At 36.4% G+C, this 25209-nt stretch overlaps 1 protein-coding gene across 3 annotated transcripts in view; it reads left to right on the top strand.

Moving 5' to 3' along the window:
• The window catches only part of KDM6A (lysine demethylase 6A), a 250028-nt gene that overhangs the window by 84165 nt on the left and 140654 nt on the right, over positions 1-25209 (top strand). For all 3 annotated transcript variants that reach the window (XM_066250321.1, XM_066250322.1, XM_066250323.1), the window contains exon 4: positions 9181-9230. In XM_066250321.1, the coding sequence (XP_066106418.1) occupies positions 9181-9230 (50 nt within the window). The remainder of the gene's footprint in view (positions 1-9180; positions 9231-25209) is intronic.

A 25209-nucleotide genomic window follows, 5' to 3' on the forward strand; every position in this document is an offset into this window, starting at 1 on the left:
CTTTGATGTTGAAGTGTGTAACAGCCACATATATAACAGGTGTCAGGACTATTCTTACATTTACACGTACTCGAAGAAGCCATGAATCAATCTTAAAACAAAATAAAATGGTGTTTTTATCAGATAATAATTTTTTACATTTAAAAACAACTACAGTTATGTAAAAGTAATGTTTGTAAAACATTAATTGCCTTGTGGTTATGTTCAATCCAAGAGTCGTTGCCCTTTAACTCCAATTTAAAAACCAATGCATGCCAATAACTGTAACAAAAATAAATTAAAATTGCATAAAAACTAGAGCATGCACCAAAAAACGGATTTCAGATTTGGAATGAGCCATGTAGAAATATATAGAAACAGTTCTAAGACCTCATGCAACAGAAAATTAAAAAAAAAAAATTGTGCCCCAGTTGTTTTATCATCTAAAGGCAAAGCTTTTTAAAAACAATTTTAACATAAATCTTTAGAGACTTCGATTACAATAAAGTTTTAGTATTTAAAAATAGAATTAAACTCTGCAACTTTCTTTAAGCCAGTGTATCATATTAATCTATCTCAGAAACATACATGTAACATTTTTATTTTCCTGCATAGTATTCTGTCATCTAGTTTGAACAGTTCCCTGTTGGGTGCATAGACTATTTCTTTTCTTTTTCTATTAACATAGTTACTGTATTGTCTATCCTGGTAGCTAACTCTTTGCACACACATCCATGTTTATATTCTTAGAAGGAATACCTTGATATGCTCTACTGAGTGAAAGTATATGTATATATTAAAACTTTTGAGATAGCACTAAATTATGCTACAAAAAGTTTTACTAATTTATACCTATAGTACTAGCTGAATGATAAAACTGCTATTTTCTTGAATTCTTGCCACTATTGGGTATTTCCCTTATCACTACTGAGTATAACCAGTATTACTATTATTATTTAATCAATTTCATATATGGAAAATGGTATATATCAGGATTATGAAGTTAAAGGACAGATGACTGTGTGTGGCACTATCTTTCAACTTTATAGGTGATTCTTTTAATCCTTGATAATTTTCTTGTTCAATTTCTTTCTTTAATTTTATGGGGGAAAGGGCCAAATAAAAGAGAATGTTTGAGAAAGATTACAGAACCTGTACCAACTTGGTTAAATTTTACTTGCTTCTCATTGCTTTCTTTTGCATTTATTTTTTTGACCTAGTTCCTTTTTTTAGATCTAATTCCTTTTTTAATACTTTGCCAGTTTTTTATGACCTTTTTTATTCATTATATTTCTCTATGTTTTTTAAGTCTAAAAATACTAAATGGGGTTATTTGAAAATAAAGTATTTTAAACTTAAGTTATTAACATATAATTTGAAGTTTGTCTGTAAAGTTGGTTCCAAATATCAAAAAGAGTTGAACTTTGGAAATTGGTTGACAAAGAGTTAATAGTAACATTTGGCACACCATTCTTGGTCAGGTGGCTAAAGAAGACAAGTTTTGCCTGAAGTAATGTCAGAAAGATTTCCTAGTGGGACAAACAAGGACTTCAGGAGCCAATAAAGAGCTCGAGAATAACAAAATGAAGGTTTTATGGTTTAGGGTAGGAGAAACCCAGTGAGACATATGCTACATTCATTATGAAACAGGTTTATTTAAGCATTATAAGAATGCCCAAATCAATGATTTTTCTCATTCTTTATTGAGGACTTTGGAAAAATCTAGTTAGAGTAGATTAGGATTTTTTTTTATGACGAGATGACTCACATAAAAATTAGAAATAAGATCTGTGATTTGGTTAAAAGAATTTCACTAGAGACCCTGGTGATGAGTACTTGTATAGTCTGCAGGGTTTTAATGATTTAGTTGGATTAGAAAACAAAATATATTAGGATCTTTCATAAAATATGATGCTAGGCATAATGGAGTAAAGTGTAATTGTTGAGAAATGTGTAAATAAGTGGAAAGGTAACAAGTGTTCATGAAAAATGTCTCATTTATAAATCTGTGCTTGAAATTTGGAGCATTTACTGTTTTGACATTGAATTTGAGGGTTCATATTTATTTCTCATTTTACCATATTGTAGCATGGATGCCATGTTTTTCCCAACTGATAATCACATAGGCTTCTTATACCTCAGTTTCAGTTACTTTGGAGGGCATCATGCTATCTTTTTAAGGTTTTTTTAAATTCTAAAATGGGCATTTTATGAAGTCATGTATTATTAAGGTTTTTGGATACATACCCTTCAAATTTGTTGAAATTTTGTAACATCACCAAAAGGGCAGTAGAGGTCTGGTTTGCTCAGTGGAAGTGACCATCTGCCTCTCTTCCCCTTTTTGTCGCCCTTCTCTCTTTCTTCTCCTCCTACAGCCAATGGCTCAGTTGGTTCAAGGGTCGGCCCCGTGCGCTGAGGATAGCTTGGTTGATTTGAGCATCTGCCCCAGACAGGGGTTGCCAGGTGAATCCTGGTTGGGCACATGCGGGAGTCTGTCTCTGTATCTCCCCTCCTTCTCACTATAAAAAAGAAAAGGCCGTCCAGGATTGGTATGGTACTGCACAAAATTATCAGGGACCCTGGGCACAAATATCAAGGACCTCAGCCTAGCTTAAACAATAAGGGGGTTGATTGCCTCACGTAATTGGAAATTCATACATGAATTTTGTGTTAGGTATTATATTCCTCAGCTGTTGTCTATGGGCTTCATCCTAAGAATAGTTCCCTTTGGAGTGGCACTTGGTGATGTATACTTCCTTGTTCACATTTAGTAGTAGAGAGAACACCTATTCCATGACTGTTATGTACAAATCAGTGATGATTTAAAAAAACAAATTTTAAATTTTCAATTATAGTTAATGTACATTATTGTATTAGTTTCAGGTGTACAACACAATGATTAGACATTTATATAACTCACGATCACCCTGATAAATCTAGTACCCACCTGTTACCATACATAGTTATTAGAGTATTATTAGCTATATTCTCTATGGTGCACTCTACAACCCCATGACTATTCTGCAACTTCTAATTTGTACTTCTTAACCCCTTCACGTTTTTCACCCTTACCCCCAATTCCTCTTCCATTTGGCAGCTGGCAAAATGTTTTCTGTGTCTGTGAGTCTTTTTATGTTTGGCTTTTTCATATCCTTTAAAAAAATATTCCACATATAAGTGAAATCACATGGCATTTGCCTTTCTCTGTCTGACTTATTTTACTCTAGGTCCGTCTATGTTGTTGAAGATGGCAAGATTTCATGCTTTTTTAGTGGCTGAATTGTATATATGCATCATTTCTTTATCCGTTTATCTATTGGTGGACACTTAGGTTACTTTCATATCTTGGCTATTGTAATTAATGCTGCACTTAACATATGGATGATATGTATGTCTTTTTAATTTAGTTTTTTTGGTTTCTTCAGATAAATACCCAGAAGTGGAGTTGTTAGGTCCTTCTTTGTCTTTTATTATAGCCTTTGTTTAAAAGTCTGTTTTGTCTGGTGTAAATATTGTTACTCCAGGTCTTTTGTTTGTTTCCATTTTCTTGAAATACCTTTTTTCATCCCTTTCTGTCTGTATGTGTCTTTTGATCTGAAATGAGTCTCTTGTAGACAGCGTATGTAAGGGTTCTGTTATTCATTCAGTCACCTATGTATTTTTATTAGAACATTTAATCCATTTGCATTTAAAGTAATTGTATTCATTGCCATTTTCTTACACATATTTTTTATCTCTTTTTTTCTTCTTCTTAAATAATACTCTTTGGCCCTGGCTGGTTGGCTCAGCGGAATAGCCTCGGCCTGGCATGTGTTGATGTTCTGGATTTGATTCCTGGTCAGGGCACACAGGAGAAGGCACCATCTCTCCCCCTCTTCTCTATCTCTATCCTCCCGTCTCACAGCCATGGCTCAGTTGGAGCAAGTTGGCCCCAGGTGCTGAGGATGACTCCATGGTCTCGCCTCAGGTGGTAAAAGAGTTCAATTGCTGAGCAACAGAGCAATGGCCCCAGATGAGTAGAGCATCGCCCCAAAGAGGCAGTCCCAGTGGATCCCAGTTGGGGCGCATGTAGAAGTCTCTCTCTCTGCCGCCTCTCCTCTCACTAAAGGGAAATAAAAGATCCTTTAACATTTGTTGTAAAACTGATTTGGTGAACTAATTTGATGAACTCCTTTAACTTTTTCTTGTCTGGGAAGCTCTTTATCTGTCCTTCAATTCTAAATGATACTCTTTGCTGGGTAGAGTTATCTTGGTTGTAGGTCCTTGCTTTTCATCACTGAATGCTTCATGCCACTCCCTTCTGGCTTGCAAAGTTTCTGTTGAGAAATCAGCTGACAGTCCTGTGGGAGCTCTCTTGTAGGTAACTAACTGCTTTTGTTTTGCTGCTTTTAAGATTCTCTCTTTTCTCTTTAAACTTCCACATTTTATGATGTGTCTTGATGTGGATCTTTTTGAGTTCATCTTGTTTGGGACTCTGCTCTTCCTGGACTTGTATGTCTATTTCCTTTACCATATTAGGGTATTTTTCATCATTTTTTCAAACTCGTTATTCAGTTCTTTGCTCATTCTGTTCTTCTAGCACCTCAATGATGCGAATGTTGCTACACTTATAGTTACCTCAGCGGCTCCTTACACTATCCTAATTTTGGGGGGATTCTTTTTCTTTTTCTGATTGGGTGTTTTCTGCTTTTTTTTTTCCCCAAATCTTTGATTTGATCATTTCATTTAGTATACTGTTGATTTCCTGTAACATATAACTTTATTTCAGTTAATTGTTCTCTTCATATCAAAGTGGTTAGTTTTTATGTTTTCTATCACCATTTTTATATTTCCTATCTCTTTGTTAAAGTTCTCATTGAGTTCGTCAATTCTTCGCCTGAATTCCTTGAGTATTCTTATAATCAGTGTTTTGAACTCTGCATCTGGTGGATTGCTTGCCTCCATTTTGTTGAGTTCTTTTTTTTAGAGTTTTGCTTTGTTCTTTCATTTGGGTCATGTTTCTTTGTCTCCTTATTTTGCCTGTCTTCCTGTGCTTTTATCTATGAATTAGGTGGAATGGCTACTTCTTCTGGTCGTTATAATGGCCTTATATATGTATTAGGGTTACCTAGGGTCCAGTGTTGCATCCTTTCCGGTCACTTGAGCTGGGCATATCAGGTATAACCCTCATACCCATACTCGCCTATTGTACTTGAGTCTTGATTGCTGTTGGTATGTCACTGGGAGGGATTTACACCCAGGCCAATCGGCTGTGGCCTAAGTGGAGGAGATGCTGTACAGGGGCTGACCCCAGGGAGCAAGACTTGCTTCAGTGGGGCTCTGGTACCCAGTAGTCTGCTCCTTAAGTATGTATGTCACTTCAGTGTAGTCTGAAGCTGTCCATTGGGTGCACTGGTTCCAAAGCCTCCTGGGAGGTGCAGGCCAAGGTCAGTCTCTGCAAGTGCCTTGCCTGGGGCCAGCCCCCATGAGGAACAAAGCAATCTTCAGATGGCCACTACTTGTGCTGGGCTTGGAGGTGCCCTGGAGAGGCTAAGATGTGAACCAAGGCAGGTTGCCACTAGTGTGGGCCTGGGACCAACCACTTCAGTAAGAGGTATGGGGCATGCTGAGGCAAAATGCTGCTTGTTTGGGGTTTATGAAACTTTGAGAGATTTTAGGAAGTTCTGCAACATGAGCTAGGCCATTTGAGTAGCATAGCCACTCAGAACGGTTTGGATGGACCTGTATGTTAGATGGGTTGGGGTCTCAGGAAATCACCAGAGCAGAACAGATAGGGTTAGATAAGTTGATGGAGATTCAGATATGGTGCCTGCCTGCCAACAAAGGAACAGTGGCCTGGCCTCTGCCAGCACTCTGTCTGGGAAATAGCTACCCCTCCAGTTCTTATCTTAAAGCGAAACAATTCAGTTCCTTTCTGTATGTTCCTGATGCTTTTCAAGCTGCTGCTCCAAAGCTGGAGCTCAAGAGTGAGTGAATCCATTCCAGTAAGTTTATATTCCGGCCTTTAAAGAGTTAACATCTGGGATTCCAGCAGCCTTTTATCTCATTTCAGTCACAGTCTCTGCTGGTTTTCACAGCCAGAAGTTATGGGGACTTCTCTTTCTGTCACTGGAACCCTGGCTGGGGGGCCTGGTGTGGTGCTGGGACCCCTTGCTCCTCAGGGGACTCTCCCCAGCCTAGATATTCCTCCTGATGTTTTTAATCAACATCAGTGGGTGTGGGATCAGCGTGTTCCACATCTCTGCCCCTCCTAGTCTTGACACGGCTTCATGTTTACATCCTTAGTTATAGGACTTCTGTTCAGCTAGATTCTAGGCAGTTTTGAATGATGGTTGTTCCGTAGTTTAGTTGTAATTTTGGTGTGATTGTGGGAGGATGTGAATACCACATTTACCTCCTCTGTCATTTACAAGAGTGGTGATTTCTGAACACAAACCTTTTTTGACTCATTCTGTACCAGCAAATTTGATAAGTTGGTTTGTTCTTTTTTTAGAAGACCATTAATTAATGACTTTTCTAATCTAACTACACTTAGGAGTACAGAATTAGAAAATGGAGGATGGCTTGAAATCAACTCTAAAGTAAAACTGGAAAAATTACAGTCTAAATCAGTGGTTTTCAACTGGTGGTCTCTGGACTGGTGCCAGTCTTCCAGAAATTCCATGCAGGTCCATGAAAGAGTTAACCACTCTGATGTTGTATGAAGATTATGGACCCACTGATTATAGACTCTGTAATCTTCATACAACATCAGGTGGTTAACTCTTGCAGACCGGTGGTTGAAAACTACTGGTCTATTAATGTCCTTTCAATAATTGGTTGGCATCATCTTCATGTGAAAAAGATGAACATTATTCTTGTAAATTACTTGTTCAGATATGTGATGTTTTGGGCAATACATTTCTAATTTGAATATATTCAGAAAATTCTCTATGATATTCGTATGTATTTAGGCTATTGACTGAAAAAAAAAATGAAAATTTTACACAGAATTTTAGAAAATGTTAATTCAAATGTTCTATTTTTATCAATATAAAATTGTTTTATTAGCTCTGGCCGGTTGGCTCAGTGGTAGAGCATCGGCCTGGTGTGCGGAAGTCCCGGGTTCGATTCCTGGCCAGGGCACACAGGAGAAGCGCCCATCTGCTTCTCCACCCCTCCCCCTCTCCTTCCTCTCTGTCTCTCTCTTCCCCTCTTGCAGCCAAGGCTCCATTGGAGCAAAGATGTCCCAGGCACTGGGAATGGCTCCATGGCCTCTGCTTCAGGCGCTAGAATGGCTCTGGTCGCAACAGAGTGACGCCCCAGATGGGCAGAGCATCGCCCCCTGGTGGGCGTGCCGGGTGGATCCCGGTCAGGCACATGCGGGAGTCTGTCTGACTGCCTCCCCATTTCCAGCTTTAGAAAAATACCAAAAAAAAAAAAAAGAAATTGTTTTATACTTGTTGGAAATCTTATTTGAAAATCTTAACAGTAATTTTTTTAAAAAATTAAAGTATAACTGAAATATAATACTAGTTTTAGGTATATAACATATTTGGTATTTGTATACATTGGGAAATCATCATAGTAAGTCTAGTTAACATTCATCACCATACATAATTACAAAAAATTTTTTTCTTGTGATGAGAACTTTTAAGATTTACTCCTTTAGCAGCTTTCAGATAAGTTACCATGTTGTAAATTGCATTCCTATGACATATTTATTGCTCATCAGTTTTTAATAAGGGATCTCTCCAGACCAACGGTTCTCAACCTGTGGGTCGCAACCCCGGCGGGGGTCAAGCGACCAAAACACAGGGGTTGCCTAAAGCCATCAGAAAATACATATTTATTATGTTCTAGACTGGGGGTCTCAAACTCAACTCAGCATGTGGGCCACAGAGCAAGATCACAGCCATTCGGCGGGCTGCACTAGGTCTACAAAAGGCAACTGTTACGCAACACTTTTCTCACTGCAGTTGAAAACAAAAAAAAATCAGTACAACAAGCACAATCGTACATGCAGTTTACTCAGTGTCACAAAATGACCAGAAACTGTAGTTCGCATCACAGCTGCTGTTAACTAAGCTAATATCTAGCTAGAATGCTAGAGAAATGAAAAATACAAGTAGGCCCCTAGGCTTACTTAATTTTATCCAAAATATTTTGAACTTCGTGGATTAGTCTGCGGTCCGCACAAAACTGTTCGGCGGGCCGCGAGTTTGAGACCCCTGCTCTAGACTAATTCTAATGTGCATATATACTGTATTTTCCCATGTATAAGACACTCCCATATATAAGACGCACCTTAATTTTGTGGTCTGAAAATTGGAAAAATAAAATGTATTACATACAGTTATTGAACTTGTTTGATTCATCATAAAATTCATACAACTCCTCATCACTGTCAAAACTCTCATCCATTATTAGCTTGTCTTCATCTGTGTCTGATGATGAATCACTGTCTTCAACAATGAGCACAAAAACAAGTGCGAAAAAGTGGGAAATGCAAGTAAAAAAAAATACCTACAATCACTGTATAAGATGCACCCAGGTTTTAGACCCCAAAGTTTTCGGGGGTGGGTGAGGTGCAACTTATATATGAGGAAATACAATAACTTATTTACTTTTTAACTTCCTCCTCACTGAGTTTTTAGATGGATAGGAACTACCTTACTTTTTCTCAGAGCCCTTTATACCTTGAGGCGGCTTTAGGGATATAGGATGCTCTATTTTAGAATTGGGTTGGAGGAAGGTACTTGTGGGCTGGATTTCTTGTTGATTGTATGAAAGGAAGCTTTACAGACAAACTAGCTCCTTTGCCCTTTGAGGGTTTTTGAGCTCTTAGTCATTTTTGGAAGTAAGATCCCTTGTGAGAACAAATCTATCATATTCTGTAGTAGCCTTGGAAAAATCTTAATTCTCTTAGCAGATTCAGTCTCTGAAGAAGATCAAGTTAATGATTCTGGAGGTATCCTAGATTCTTTTCCAGTATAGATCTGAGATGAGACCAGGGTTTTCACCCTTGAACTCTGTATACAGTATTTGACATTGTTGTGTTTGACTGTAAATAGGGAGAGCCCTAGATTTCTAATTATTTGGTCTTAAATATCACTATCTGCTTGGAGGTGGGTTTGGTGGGAAGTTTGTTATAATGTTTCTTGTATTAGTGATTTTGAAATGGGACGTAATTGTCACTCATAGTTATTTTTCTTCTTTCAGCATTATCTGCATACCAGAGGTACTACAGTTTACAATCTGACTACTGGAAGGTTAGTGCACATTTGCATGCCTTTTCTTTTGTTTGTTAAGTAACTTTGTTAATTACTTTAAAAATTACTTTTAGGGAGAGGGATTGGAAAGGGAAAAAATGAGTTATCTTTAATCACATTTTATTTTATTAAAAGAATCAGATTACTCTGACACAATTTATTGGCTAAAGATGATCCTAAGTGAGAATTTAAAAGCAAGCAAGACCAAATGCGAAGAAGATGATTCTTTATCAGGCTGAAAAGGAAAGACTTATTGGGAAAGTTATAATGGAAATGATTTTTGGTATAGTTTGTCTAAAATTGGAGCTCTGAGGACAGTGGAACTAACCTGATTTAAAAGACCTACCTAAATGAATAATTGTGCACAGAAAATTTTCTTAGTTTAAGCAGTGTATACTTACTTGGGCAGGCTAATCTTTTACATCATGTATACTTTTACATATTGAAAAGTGGGGTTTCTTTATCTGAATTGCCATTTCAGAGTTTTTACATGGATTTTATTTTTTTCTCTTTTCAGTTGATTGGGGTAACACTGGTTAACATAGGTATACAAGTTTCAGGTGCCCATCTCTTTACACCATATTGTGTGTTCACCCCCCGACCCAAGTTTTTGTTCAACCCCCCTATATGGGGAAAATTTTTTTTTAAATTAATTTTAGAGAGGAAGGGAGAGAGACAGAAACATCAATCTATTCCTGTATGTGCCCTGACCGGGGATCGAACTGGCAACCTCTACACATCAAAATGATGCTCTAACCAGCCGATCTAACCAGTCAGGGCTGATTTGTTGAAGTTTTAACAATATCTTCTCTAGTCTGTGGTTTATCTTTTTAAAAATTTTATTGGAATATAATTTACAAACCGTAAAACTCAACTGTTTTAACTATGCAGTTCAGTAACTTAATACATTTCCAGAGTTGTGCAACCATGACCCTAGTCTTATTTTGGGACATGCCCATCTATCTTTCCATAGTGAAACTTCATGCCCAATCCCTGGCAAGTACTAATCTACTTACTGTCTGTATGTATTTGTATTTTAAGGATATTTCACATCAATGGAATCATATATAGCATGTGATCTTTTGTAACTGGCTTCTTTCACTTAGCATGTGTTTTCAGAGTTGATGCATTTGTAGCATATAGTAACACTTTATTTCTTTTGATTCTCTAATAACATGCTAGTGTATGGGTATATCACCTTTTATTTTATCTGTTCATTAGTTGATGGGCACTTTAGTTTTTCCACTTTTTGGCTATTTTGAATAAAGCTACTGGGAACATCTGTGTACAAGTTTTTGTGTGGAGTCATATATTTATTTCTGTTGGGTTGATAACCAAGAGTGGAATTGCTGAGTTGTAGAGTAAATCTATGTTTAACAGTTTTAGAAACTGTTTTCCAGCGTGGCTGTACTATTTTATAGTCTTACCACCAATGGTTTCCATTTCTTTGTATCTGCATCAACAGTTATAATTGTTCAATTCTTGAGTGTAGCTATCCTATTGGATGTAAACTGGCATCTTTTTTAAGGTTTTTATTTGCATTTTCCTAATGACTGATATGTTGAACATCTTTTAATGAATGTAATGGCTATTTGTATATATTCTTTGATGAAATGCCTTTTCCCGTTATAAAAAGTTTAAAAATTAAATCATTGTAAGAATTCTTCATAGTACTTTCTGGTTACAATTGCTTATTGGCTATATAATTTGAAAATTTTTTGAGTCTTGTATAGTCACTTCTTGATAGTATATTTTGTCTAGATATTTGGAATGTTTTCTTTTGTTGCTTATATTTTGGTGTTATACCTTGAGAAGTCTTTGCCTAGCCCATCATAATGATTTATTATAGTTAATTCAGTCATTTGCTTCAGTATTTGCCTATACAGATGATACTGCAGTAAATAGTAAATGTGTTTTCATATTGTTGTTAGTGATTCTTTGGTCTAGGTACTCTTTGGTATAGTGTCCTTTTATTAGTGGATTGGTGGGTGGAGTGTTATGAGCACTCTTTTGAGAATACTTGTTTTCCCTTGGTCTCAACCTAGAAAGTTTGTCAGTGGGTTTTTTGCCAATATGATAAGTAAGAAATGGTGTCTTACGGTTGTTTAAATGTGTATAATTTTAGTAGTTAGTGAAGTTCGGTTATTTTGTTTTTTTTTAATTAAGGTCTGGAGGCTAATTATGGTTCTTTTTCTTTGAAATATTTATTTCTGTTGCCCATTTTTCTATTGGGCCATTGTTTTCTTTCTCTATTTTATATGACTATATTTTATGTACAAGTTATATTTATCCTTTCTCTGTGATATAAGTCACAGTTTGTCATTTTACTTTGTTTTTGCTCATGTAGAAGTTAATTCCTATGTAGTCAGATTTATCAATCTTAAATTGTATCTTCATTTTGAATCATAAGACAAGTTTTTCCTCACTCCTAGGTGTTAGAGAAATTCACCCACGTTTTTCATATAGTAGCTGAATAGTTTTACTTTTTAATTTAAATTTCTGTTCAATTTGCTATTTATCCTTGATTTATAGAATGAGATACATCCAAGTTTATCTTTTTCCTTCTTGCTGTTTATGCCAACACAGAGTATTGTTTAAAAAGAATCTATCTTTATCTTTGAAGTATGTCCTTGGTATTTTAATTGGTATTGCATTGAATTTATAGATTGCTTTGGGTAATATAGACATTTTAATGATGTTTATTCTTCCTAACCATGAGCACGGTATATGCTTCCACTTGTTTGTATCTTCCTTGATTTCTTTTATAAAGGCTTTGTAATTTTCCGAGTACAAGTCTTTAGTCTCCTTGGTTAAGTTTACTCCTAGGTACTTTATTTTTTTGGTTGTAATTGTGAAGGGGATTGTTTCCTTAATTTCTCTTTCTGACTGTTCATTGTTGGTGTATAAAAATGCTTCTGATTTCTGAGTATTGATTTTATATCCTGCCACTTTGCTGAATTTATTTATCAGGTCCAGTAGTTTTTTGACTGAGACTTTAGGGTTTTCTATATACAATATCATATCATCTGCAAATAATGATAGTTTTACTTCTTCTTTTCCAACTTGAATGCCTTTTATTTCTTCTTCTTGTCTGATTGCTGTGGCTAGGACTTCCAGGACTATGTTAAATAAGAGTGGTGAAAGGGGGCACCCCTGCCTTGTTCCTGATCTTAAGGGTATTCCAAAAATTTATATGGAACCAAAAGAGGACACGAATAGCCTCAGCAATCTTAAAAAAGAAGAATAAAGTGGGAGGTATCACACTTCCTGATATCAAGTTATACTACAAGGCCGTTGTAAAACAGCCTGGTACTGGCATAAGAACAGGCATATAGATCAATGGAACAGAACAGAGAACCCAGAAATAAACCCACAGTTCTATGGACAACTGATATTTGACAAAGGAGGTAAGGAAATACAATGGAGTAAAGACAGCCTCTTTAGCAAATGGTGTTGGGAAAATTGGACAGCTACCTGCAAAAAAATGAAACTAGATCACCAGCTTACACCACTCACAAAAATAAACTCAAAATGGATAAAAGACTTAAATGTAGGCCGTGAAACCATAAGCATCTTAGAAGAAAACATAGGCAGTAAGCTCTCCGACATCTCTCGGAGCACTATATTTGCTGATTTATCTCCACGGGGAAGTGAAATAAAAGACAGGATAAACAAATGGGACTATATCAAACTAAAAAGCTTTTGCACAGCTAAAGACAACAAGAACAGAATAAAAAGACAAACTACACAATGGGAGAACATACATCTGATAAGGGGTTAATAACCAAAATTTATAAAGAACTTGTAAAACTCAACACCAGGAAGACAAACAACCCAATCCAAAAATGGGCAAAAGAGATGAATAGACACTTCTCCAAAGAGGGCATACAGATGGCCAATAGGCATATGAAAAAATGCTCAACATCACTAATCATTAGAGAAATGCAAATTAAAACCACAATGAGATATCACCTCACACCAGTCAGAATGGCGCTCATCAACAAAACAACACAGAATAAGTGCTGGCGAGGATGTGGAGAAAAGGGAACCCTCCTGCACTGCTGGTGGGAATGCAGACTGGTGCAGCCACTGTGGAAAACAGTATGGAGATTCCTCAAAAATCTGAAAATCGAACTGCCTTTTGACCCAGCTATCCCACTTTTAGGAATATACCCCAAGGACACCATAGAACGGCTCGAAAAGGAGAAATGCACCCGCATGTTTGTGGCAGCATTGTTCACAATAGCGAAGTTCTGGAAACAGCCCAAGTGTCCGTCAGAGGACGAGTGGATTAAAAAGCTTTGGTACATATATACTATGGAATACTACTCAGCCATAAGAAATGATGACATCGGATCATTTACAATAACATGGATGGACCTTGACAACATTATACGGAGTGAAATAAGTAAATCAGAAAAAAAAAAAAAACTAAGATGAATCCATACATAGAAGGGACATAAAAATGAGACTCAGAGACATGAACAAGAATGTGATGGCAACAGGGGTGGGAGGTTGGGGGAGGGGGGAGGGGGTGAAGAAGGAGAGAGGGGTTAGGGGAGGGGAGGGGCACAAAGAAAACCAGATAGAAGGTGACAGAAGACAATTTAACTTTGGGGGAGGGGTATACAGCACAATCAAATGTCAAAATAATCTAGAGATATTTTCTCTCAACATATGTACCCTGATTTATCAATGTCACTGCATTAAATTTAATAAAAAAAAAAAAGAAAAAGAATCTATCTTTTTCTCCACTAATTTGAGATGTTATCTTAATTGTATGCTAAATTTTCACATGCAGTTTTTGTTTCTGGATTATCTGGTCTATTTCTTTAGGCCTGTTTATGAACTAGTGCACTATTTTACTTATAGAGGTTTTATAATTTTTAATATATGATAGCGCTAAGGGTACCACTTCCCCATTGTTGTTTTCTGTTTTAGTGTTTCTTTGTTCTTTTGTTGCTTGCTTTTCCAATAAACTAATTAATTATCGCTTCACAAAAATATTTAGATTTTTTTCTCTTGCTTTTTTGAGTTAAAATTTACATTCTTTTAAGAGTAAAAATTTGCTGCGTTTCATCAATTTATATGGCGTTGTTTAACCATTACCACAATCAAGATATAGAACATTTCCATCACTCTGTTCTCTTGTGCCCCTTTACAGTTGTTCCTACTTTTGACCCCTGGTCCCAGGCAACTAGTTAGTTGTCTGCTTTCTCTCTAATTTTTTCTTTTCTAGAATGTCACACAACTGGATTCAAACAGCATGTATTCTTTTGTTTTTCACATTTTATATTTAGCGTACTACTATTGAGATTCATCCATGTTGTACATATCAATATTGTGTTCTTTTATTGTTAAGTAGTATTTTATAGAATAATAAAGCCACAATTTTTCTGTTTATCAGTTGATACATATTTGGTTTTTGTCCAGTTTTTGGGAAAATATGAATGAAATGCTGTGAACATTATTTGTCTTTGTGAGATCATAGGTTTGCATTTCCTTTGGTATATATACCTAGTATTGGGAAATGCTGGGTAATATTGCAGTTGTAGGTTTAAATACTAAACTTTCCCAAAGAAGTTGTGCTGTTCTGGATTTCAATTAGCATTGTAAGAGGTTCCCAATTGTTCTGCATCTCTATTAGCATTTAGTATTGTCAATTTTTTAGCTTTAGCCATTCGAATAGTTAAGTGGTGGTTTTCATTTTGGTTTTATCTACATTTCCTGATTAGTGATGTTAAGCTATTGACCTTTTGTATATACCTTCTTTTCTTTTTGATTTTCCCTTTAAAGATTTTATTTATTGATTTTACACAGAGAGGAGTAAGGGAGCAAGAAGTATCAGCTCGTTTTAATTGTTCACTGCTTGCTTGTTGCATGTGCCTTGACTGGGTAACCCCAGGGCTTCAAACTGGCAAACTCGACATTCCAGGTCAATGCTCTATCCCAGGGGTCCCCCAACTACAGCCCGTGGGCCACATGCGGCCCCCTGAGGCCATTTATCTGGCCCCCACCGCACTTCTGGAAGGGGGCACCTGTTTCATTGGTGGTCAGTGAGAGGAGCATAGTTCCCATTGAAATACTGGTCAGTTTGTTGATTTAAATTTACTTGTTCTTTATTTTAAATATTGTATTTGTTCCCGTTTTGGTTTTTTACTTAGAAATAAGATATGTGCAGTGTGCATAGGGATTTGTTCATAGTTTTTTTTTTATACTCTGGCCCTCCAACAGTCTGAGGGACAGTGAACTGGCACCCTATGTAGAAAGTTTAAGGACCCCTGCTCTATCCACTGCGCCATCACAGGCTACACCACTCCTCCTTTTCTTAATTGCCTCTATCCTTTGCTCAGTTTTAGCTGCTGCTATCTCTTTTTCTTTTTTCTCCTTCTCCCCTCCTCCTCCTCCTCCTCCTCCTCTCTCTTCTTTTTTTTTATTTTTTAAACAGAGATAGTCAGAGAGGGATAGATAGGGACAGAGAGACAGGAACGGAGAGAGATGAGAAGCATCAATCATCAGTTTTTCGTTGTGGCATTTTAGTTGTTCATTGATTGCTTTCTCATATGTGCCTTGACCGGGGGTGGAGGGGCTACAGCAGACCGAGTAACCCCTTGCTCAAGCCAGCAACCTTGGGTCCAAGCTGGTGAGCTTTTTGCTCAAACCAGATGAGCCTGCGCTCAAGCTGGTGACCTCGGGGTCTCAAACCTGAGTCTTCTGCATCCCAGTCCAACACTCTATCTATCCACTGCGCCACCTCCTGGTCAGGCTATTGAGCCATTCTTGAATCAGACAGTATCTTATCTGTTCAGGCTGGGGAGGGAGGTTATTGAGTTGTATAGACTCTGCAAACTGGATAAAATCCTTTTATCAGGTATATGTTTTGGAAATAATTTCTTACAGTCTACTGTTTGTCTTTTTGTTTTCTTAATTGTGCCTTTGGTAAATGTTTATAATTTTCATGAAGTTCATTTAATCAATTTTTTTTATACTTATAATTTTTGAGTTCTGTTAAGAAATCTTTGCCTACCCCAAGATTATAAAAATTTCCTTATCTTTTTTCCCCTAGAAGTTCTGTACTCACATTATTATGTTTTGGTTTATGGTATACTTCAAATTGTCAGGTTGTTTATGATGTAAGATAAACATCAATGTGTAGACTCTCCCCCAACCCCTGTACCTCCCTTCAGTCAAATTGATATCCAGTTGTTCCCAGCATCATTTATTGGAAAGACTATCCTTTCAAAATTGAATTACCATTTCTTCTTTGACAAATATCAATTGACCATTTAATTTTTTGTCTATTTGTAGATCCTCTATTATGTTCCAGTGATGTGTGTCTATTTTTAAGCCAATATTACACTATTTTGTTAGCTGTAGTCTTGATATCAAGCAATGCATGTTCTGGGTTTTTTTTGTGTGGTTTTGTTTTCAAAATTGTTTTGATTTTTTTTGCCTTTACATATAAAGTTTAGAAGTAATTTGTCAGTTTCTCTTACTAGGTTTTGATTGGTACCACATTGTATGCATAAACCAATTTAGGGAGAATTGCTTCAATAATAATGCCTTTCCTAGTTCATGAGTATGGTATACCTCGCCATTTATTTAGGTCTTCTTTAATTTTCCTCAGCAATGTTTTATAGTTTTCATTGCACATTTAAAAGTTTATTTCTATTATTTTACTTTTTTGATACAATTGTGATTGGAGGCATTATATAAAATTTTATTTTCAGTTGTTACTATTACATAGGAGCACAATAGATTATTGTGCATTTACCTAGCAGCCTATTCTGATAACCTAATTAATAATTCTAGTATCTTTGCTCTACATTTTTTAGGATTTTCTATGTACTTCAGCATGCTGTGTGCAGATAAAGGCAAATTTACCTTCTAACTTTTCTTTTCTAATCTGTCGATACTCTTAATATTTTTGTTGCCTTGTTGGATTAGCAGGGATATTTAATACAGTGTGGAATAGAAGGAAACATTGTTGTGCTGTTCCTTACCTCTGAGGGAAAACATTCAGTTTTCACCGTTGAGTATGAGCTAACGCTGTAAGGTTTCTGTAGATTTAGACGGAAGAAGTTTCCTTCTGTCACTAATTTTACTTGGAGAGTTTTTATTCCCCTCATCCTTTGTAATGAATGTTTTAAGTTTGTCAAATTACTGTTCTTTATCTATTGAGATCCTATGGATTTTCTATTTTAATGTGTTACATGGTTAATTACATTGCTTGATTTCTTCAAGTGTTTTTTTTTTTTTTTTTCTTCTGTAAACCTCTTTTAGTCATGTATTATGTTCTTGGCTTCAATGTTGTAATATTTGGTTAAGGGATTTTGCATTTTTGTCATATGTGATGTTACTCAAATTTTCTTCATGTGACTATGACTTTTGCATTAGGGTAATTTTGGCCTCACAAAATGAGTTGGGAATTTTTCTTTTCTCTAATGAGTGTGTATGATTGGTATTACTTCTTCCTTAAATGTTATGTAGAATTTACCAGTAAAGTCATCTATCTGGGTCTACAGTTTTCTTTGTGAAGAGAGAGCTTTTTAACTACAAATTCAGTCCCTTCAGTATATACAGAATGGTTCAAAGTGTTGTTACTACTTAGTTTAGTTTTGTATTTTCTTTCAAGGAATTTGCTTATTTCATATAGTTGGCAGATTTACTATATTTTTCTTTTATAACTTTATTTTCTTTTTAATTACAATAGAATCTTTAGTGAAATGTACCCTCTTTCATTCCTGATAATGGTACAGCTAGTGCTTGACTTACAACCATGATGAGTTCCGACAGACCGGTCATAACACTATTTGGTTGTAAGTTGAGTAGGCTATATGTACAGTACTGTGAAATGATGTTATAAAAATCTTTAAGTCATATTTTATCATAATTTTCTTTGTTCATTTTATGCCATTTTTATCATCTCTGCACCATTTTGTTTCTTATTTTTAAATTCATCAGGTTTAAGTAAAACACAGCATTACCAGTACAACTGGTTTAATATTTGCAAAGACAATTTCCTCTTGGTAGACATCTTGGGGGGGGTTTGATGAAAAATGTCCAAGACACAAAACACAAATTGCTGTACCGAGTCTGGGATAACAGTTGAAATGGTGCATGCGGAGATGGTAGTGCTGCCAGAGCTGGTCCGCACTGTGGTACGTCCAGCTGGGCAACGCTTGCGCTGCCAGACACGGAGCAGTTGTGGCTAGCGATTGTGGTTGTAAAGTCAAATGGTCATAAGTTGCATAAGTTGGTCAATATTTGTAATTTGTTTTCTTTCTTTTGATGATCATCCTGGCTAGAGGTTTATTAACTTCATTGATCTTTGCAAGAAATCACATTTTTCCCCCCACTGATTTTTTTCCTCCAATGTTGTTTTTGTTTTATATTTTATAGATTTTTTTTTCATTGATTCTGTTGTCTTTATTATTTACTTCTGCTTACTTCTAATTTTCTAAAGTGGAAGTTTAATTTTCTCTAAGTATTTAAAAGTATATGCTTCGTTGTATTGCTTTAGTTGTATTCTGCAAATTTTTATATTTCGTATTTTCATTATCATTCATTTGAAAATGTTTTCTACTTGTGCTTTCTTCTGATCCATGGGAGATATATATTTGACTTCCTATAGTTTGATCAGAATATTTGGCTTATTTTAAATATTTCCTGGTAAACGATTTCTAATTTTCCTTTATTCATACAGTATACTCTGCCTCATCTTATTCTTTTGAAATATATTGAGACTTACTGGTTCAACACTTGAAAACAAATGCATTTGTTGGTTGTGTTGAGCTAAAAATAAGAGTTAGGTATAGGTGATTTCTAGCGTTTGATATATATGTATATATATACTGCTCAGAAAAATTTGGGGATATTTCAAAATGAATATGAAGTGATAAAAAAAGAAGCATTTGATTTTTTTAATTCAACAAGAAGATGAAAAAAGCAAACAAGACAAAGAAAGTTTAATTATGCAAATGAGACGCAAAACCAACTTTTATTTCATTGGTGAAAATGCACCATACAAAAGGTTGAAAGTACTGGAGTATCTGCACGTTGTCCGATTACCTAATTTTTGTGAGCAGTATATTCTTTATAATTTGTAAAGAGTTAATTATTTCTTCCTATGATTGTGGAATTGCCTTTTAATTTTGCCTTTTTTTCCCTTTATATATTTTGAAGCCCTCTTATTAGGCACATACACACTTACGGTTTTAGTTTTACCCAATAAATTGACTCTTTTATCACTATGAAATATATTTTTACTTCTGGTAATTTTTTGTCTTGACATACGTTTTAGCTGGTATTAATACAACCATTTCTTTCTTATTAGGCTTGTTATATATGTGATAATATCTTTTTCATTTTCCATTCAACCTATTGGTATTCTTTCATCTACTCTTCTTTTGGTAGAGAGCTTACAATGGATCTTGTTTTTTTCTTTTTTCCAATCTTAAAATCTCTGCATTTTATTTGCACCATTTAACTTTTGACAGTTAATGTAATCATTCACATGGTTGGGTTTACATCTTTGATTTTGTTTTTTCTTTTATTTGTCCCCTCAGTTCCTTAGTCTTATGTTTCTTCTTTATATGGCCCCTTATCACATTGCTTTTTGTCCTCAGATTACGTTCATTAGCCTTTGACTTTCTAGTGTCTCTGTTATTAAGTACCCTTGTTATCAAATCCAGCCTACATTGATAATCCAGGATAAAACCCTCATGTCACAACCCCTAATTAAGTCATAACTGTGAAGTATCTTTTGCCATGTAAGTCTCCGTTCCAGAAATTAGGATGTGAACATATTTAGGACCATTATTCAGGCTATCATATCTTCCTACCAAAATTTACCTGTTGCTGTTTACTCCTGAGTGTCTTTAGCTAGCTGTTTTGTTTGTTTTAAACTCTGTAAGCCAGAGTCTATAGTTTTACTGAAAATATAGTTATGTTTTAGTTATTATCTGGATGGGGGTCTTCTCCAATATTATATTACTTAATCTTCATTGGAAGCTATAGTGTGATAACATGTTACCACTTTGCCTGCATTTGAATTTCATAAAAATGTAATCATGCAGCAGCATATGTTTTAAACTCTGTCTTCTTTCAGTCAGTACTATATGTTAGTCATTCCTGTAATTACATATGGGAGTCATTTGCATTGCTGTATAATATTGTTGTGTGGATATGCCACAATTCATTAATTTTATTATTGAAGGATATTTGTTTTTCAATGAATATCTTCTATTATAGATCTTAACTTTGCAAGTTCTTGATGCTCTTGTTGTTTTCTGATGCCTGAAACAAATTTGAAACAATATTTTGTCCTGCTTTTCTAGTTAAAATTACTTGGAGAAAAGACGGAATTGAGATTTAAGTCTGAAACCACTTAGTCTACCATTGCCAGGAATGGTACTACTCCCCTCTAATCTTACTTATAATAAGGAAAACTTATTTAAAAAATTTATTATTAAGAAACGTGTTACAGACATTTCTAATAATAAGGGAACATAAGTTTATTACAGAATGGCCCAATACATGGAATAATAGTCATCAGAATAATTTGTTATTGGTAGTTCTTAAGAGGCAGTTTGAGGACAATTCCCCCCCCCCCCCCCCCAGTCTAAAGCTGACTCCCCAAATACCAAGAGCACAAATCTGAGTTTATTGCTTACCACGGTAAGGGGAGAAACACCATCTCTGCAAACTTCCGTTGGCATCATATGGGGACAAAGTAAGGTCAGAATTGATTTATAATTGACATTTTATTTTTAAAGGCAAGTATTTAAATTTGGGAGCTTGCTGTAGTACGAATTCTGTGTAACAGTCCAGAAATGGTGGATATATCAAGAAAGGAATTTGAGGCAAGGGCAGTTCACAGAATCTTGGGCCACAGACTATTGTTGATGCATCTCATTGAAGAGTGATGGTTCCTTTAATAATGAGAAACCATGTGACTTGGAAAAACAAAGTAATGCTCATGAAGACAGAGGTCTAGTAAAGTCATGTTACCAGAGATGGTCAGATTTGGTTTAGGTTCTCAGGTCTAAGCTGAGTATGGGAGTGGACGGTTTTGGTTCTCTCAGGGTTCAAGAACTTGTACCAGATGTTGTCATTTAAAGACATTAATGTTACTTATTTTAACTTCTCTTTTCTAAGCATTAAGAAATATTATAATAATACTGTTAGTAATCCAGTGGACATGCTATGCTTAGTTTTGTGTTGATCAGAGTTTACATTCACAACTCAGTGATTTTCAGGTTTTGTTGTAAAGTACCCGTACCTAAATTCTGCGAGTTTATGTAGAGACATCAAGTCCAGATGAATTTTGAAGGATTTTATTAAAGGAGGAGATTTATTGAATATGCCGGCTGCATATGACTAACATGGGGCATTGCAGACCCAGTTGTGCGTGCCTGTTGGTCAAATACGTTTGTAAATATGATATATATGTTTGCTCGCTTATAGTTTGCATTGGGTTTGGAGGACAGGCTGTAAGCAGGCAGGGTCCTTATAGCCCAGAGGTCGGGAACCTTTGTGACTGAGAGAGCCATGAACGCCACATATTTTAAAATGTAATTCCGTGAGAGCCATACAACGACCCGTGTACGTTATGTATTATCCAATAAAAATCTGGTATTGTCCCAGAGGACAGCTGTGATTGGCTCCAGCCACCCGCAACCATGAACATGAGCGGTAGGAAATGAATGGATTGTCATACATGAGAATGTTTTATATTTTTAACATTATTATTTTTTTATTAAAGATTTCTCTGTGAGCTAGATGCAGCCATCAAAAGAGCCACATTTGGCTTGCGAGCCATAGGTTCCCAACCCCTGTTATAGCCTAAGACTAAGCTTTTCCCTACACCCTTGTCTGTTGCATGACAGGCAGTGGTGCACTCTTATGAGGAATCCCATCATGCCTCAGATAAGTGACTTTGTATCAGAGACTTCCTTGTTTGTATATTGGATTAATGGTTTTGAGTTCTACAGTATAAAATGGGGCAGACTGGGAGCTTGCTCTCTCTCGGTTTCTGAGAAGCAGCCAAGATGGCGGGTGCTGAAGGAGAAGCTAGTTTGTGCAGAGAGAAGGAGATGGGAAACAGAGGTGAATAAGGCTGGTGAGGTACAAACCTTTGATCCTAGGAAAACTCAGATAAGTCAGTGGCTTTGGGAGCCCTGAATGGAAAGGGAAGTGTTTTCCCACTGTGTGTATTTCTTGCCCGCCGGATGCAAGTTAGCATTAAAGGTAATGGCCCACCAGTTCTTGGCTCCGTTGTTTCATTACCATCTGTCCGAATTAAATGCGAACCTGCACGGGCCAGGCGGCTGTGATGGTGGTCGTGGCTACTGGCTTTACAGTGCCAAATATATCTCAGAGGCTGGTTATATACCCTTGAGAGGCTGGGGGGAGCATGACATCATGGCACAAGCTTTTAACATTTGTTTAGGAAATCCATAGAAACATTAAAACTTTTAAGGTAACACAATCAAAGACATTTACAAACCTTTCAGTGTCTGTTACTCTCAGGATTCCAGGAATTGGAGAAAGAGCCAAAACAATGTAGGGTAGTATGTAAATTCTGTCTTGTATTGAAAGAGAAAAACTAAGTTCCTCAGACAGCCTTTATTGTATAGTTAAAACTAAATGACCCATTGTCATTGCAAGCCAGAAACTTCTACATTTTTCTCCCTCCCCTCCTCAAAGGAAGGACAGGACAGGAAAACCTGACCTTTCTTCCTAAAATATCAATATTAATTTTGCAGCTTTTAGGTACCTTACTACAGTTTAACTTTTATTTTTATAGCTTTGCCCAGTTTTGTAATTTATATCCACAATGTACTGTAAATTGAAGAATGTAAGTATATGATTGATTTTTTATATATATGATTGAGATAATTATCTCCTGAGTTTTATTTATGCTTACCTCTTTAAACCATATTTCTTCAAGCTTATCCTCTGCAATTACATCTGAAGTGATTCCCCATACTATATAATTCTTCACCTGAGATTCTTGTACACAGAAATGTGTAGGATTGAAAGGATTTCTGTCATGCTCTTCATTTCCAGAAAGATAATAATGCATTTATTATATGTAAGGCCCATAGCCGCGGCCACCATCACAGCCGCCTGGCCCATGCAGGTTCGCATTAAATTCGGACAGACGGTAATGAAACAATGGAGCCAAGAACTGGTGGGCCATTACATTTTATCGTAGTTTGCACCTGGCAGGCAAGTTAAAACACACACTGGGCTCCAAAACCCACTCATTCACTGCTCACAAAGCTACTGACTCATCCGAGTTTCCTAGAATCAAAGGTTTCTAGCTCACTAGCCTTATTCACCTCTGTTCCCCATCTCCTTCTCTCTGCACAAACTGGCTTGAGAACTTCAGCACTCTGCCATCTTGGCTGCTTCTCCTCTACTCTACATGGCCTTTATCTGCTCTCCTCTCTGCTCTCTCCTCTATTGCTAATCTCATGAACTGAGAGAGAGCAAGCTCCAGGTCTGTCCTACTTTATAGTGTAGAAATCAAAACCTTTAATTCAATATACAGACAAGGAAGTCTCTGATACAAAGTCAGTTATCTGAGGCATAATGGGATTCCTCATGAGAGTGTACCACCCCAGGGTAGGAAAGGCTGAGTCTTAAAACTAAGCCTTAGGCTATAACAACTTTGCCAGCTTACAGCCTGTCTCCCACACCAAAAGCAAGCAAACATATATGTCATATTTAAAAACTCATTTGACCAACACTATAGTACAGTGTATAATATCCCCTGTGGCATCTGGGGTAGACTCCCACAAGCAGCATATCTCTTTGGCATTTCTGTATTATCAGCATCACTTCTCTTGAGGTTTGGGGGCCTCATTAAGTAAAAATAAGGTTGACTTGAATATAAGCAGTATAAGAAGACAGCTACTAAGTGACTAACAAGCCATGAAGTGTCTAATAGGCAGGGAGCACATATAGCATGGATACACTGCACAGAGGGATTATTTATGTTCCTGGTGAAATGTAGGAAATTTTCATCATGCTATTCAACACAGCATGTAATTTAAAACTTATGAATTGTTTATTTCTGGAATTTTTCATGTAATTTTTTTTTGGACTGTGGTTGGCCTCGGATAACTAAAACCAGGAAAAGTGGAACTGTGGATAAGGAACCACTTATTATACTTTAAGAAATCAAAGCTTGTGGAGGTTAATTTGCTTATGTTTTGGTATGCTAAATATAGACAAGCTTTGTCTGTAAAACAGATTCCTAAAGAGGTCTGTTTTACTGCTTAACCCAGCACATTCTAGAAAATTGTAACAGTGTAGTTCTTACTGTTGTAAAGTACCGTACTCCAGATGCTGAAAAGTACTGTACCTCACTTCTGTGAGTTTACATAGAGACACCATGTCTAGATGAATTGTGAAGGGTTTTATTAAAGGAGGAGATTTATTAAATATGCCAGTCGCATATGGCTGACACGGGCATTTGCAGACCCAAATCATGTGAGCCAAATACATCTCGGGGCTGGTTATATACCCTTGATCACACTTGGGCTGGGGAGAGCATGACATCATGGTACAAGCTTACAACATTTGTTTAGGGGATATACAAGAACATTAAGACTTTCAAGGTAACACAATCAGAGATATTTATTTGCCTAGAGGTATGTTACTCTCAGGATTCCTGGAAGGGGGGAGGAACTACAATCAATACAAGGTGGTATGTAAATTGTCTTCAATTGAAAGAGAAGAAGTTTCTAAGTTAACCTTTATTGTAGTTTTAAAACTAAATGACCCATTGTCCTTGCAAGCCAGAAACTTCTACCTTCTTCTCCCTCCCCTCCCCAGAGGAAGGACGGGACAGGAAAGCTTGACCTTTCCTCCTAGAATATCAGTATTAATTTTGCAGCTTTTTGGTACCTTACTACATTACCAGCTCTGAAAACTTGTGCTGGTCTTTTTTCCTAATTGGGTCTCA

Source organism: Saccopteryx bilineata, chromosome X, assembly GCF_036850765.1.
Source record: "Saccopteryx bilineata isolate mSacBil1 chromosome X, mSacBil1_pri_phased_curated, whole genome shotgun sequence".
NCBI classification, from domain to species: Eukaryota; Metazoa; Chordata; class Mammalia; order Chiroptera; family Emballonuridae; genus Saccopteryx; species Saccopteryx bilineata.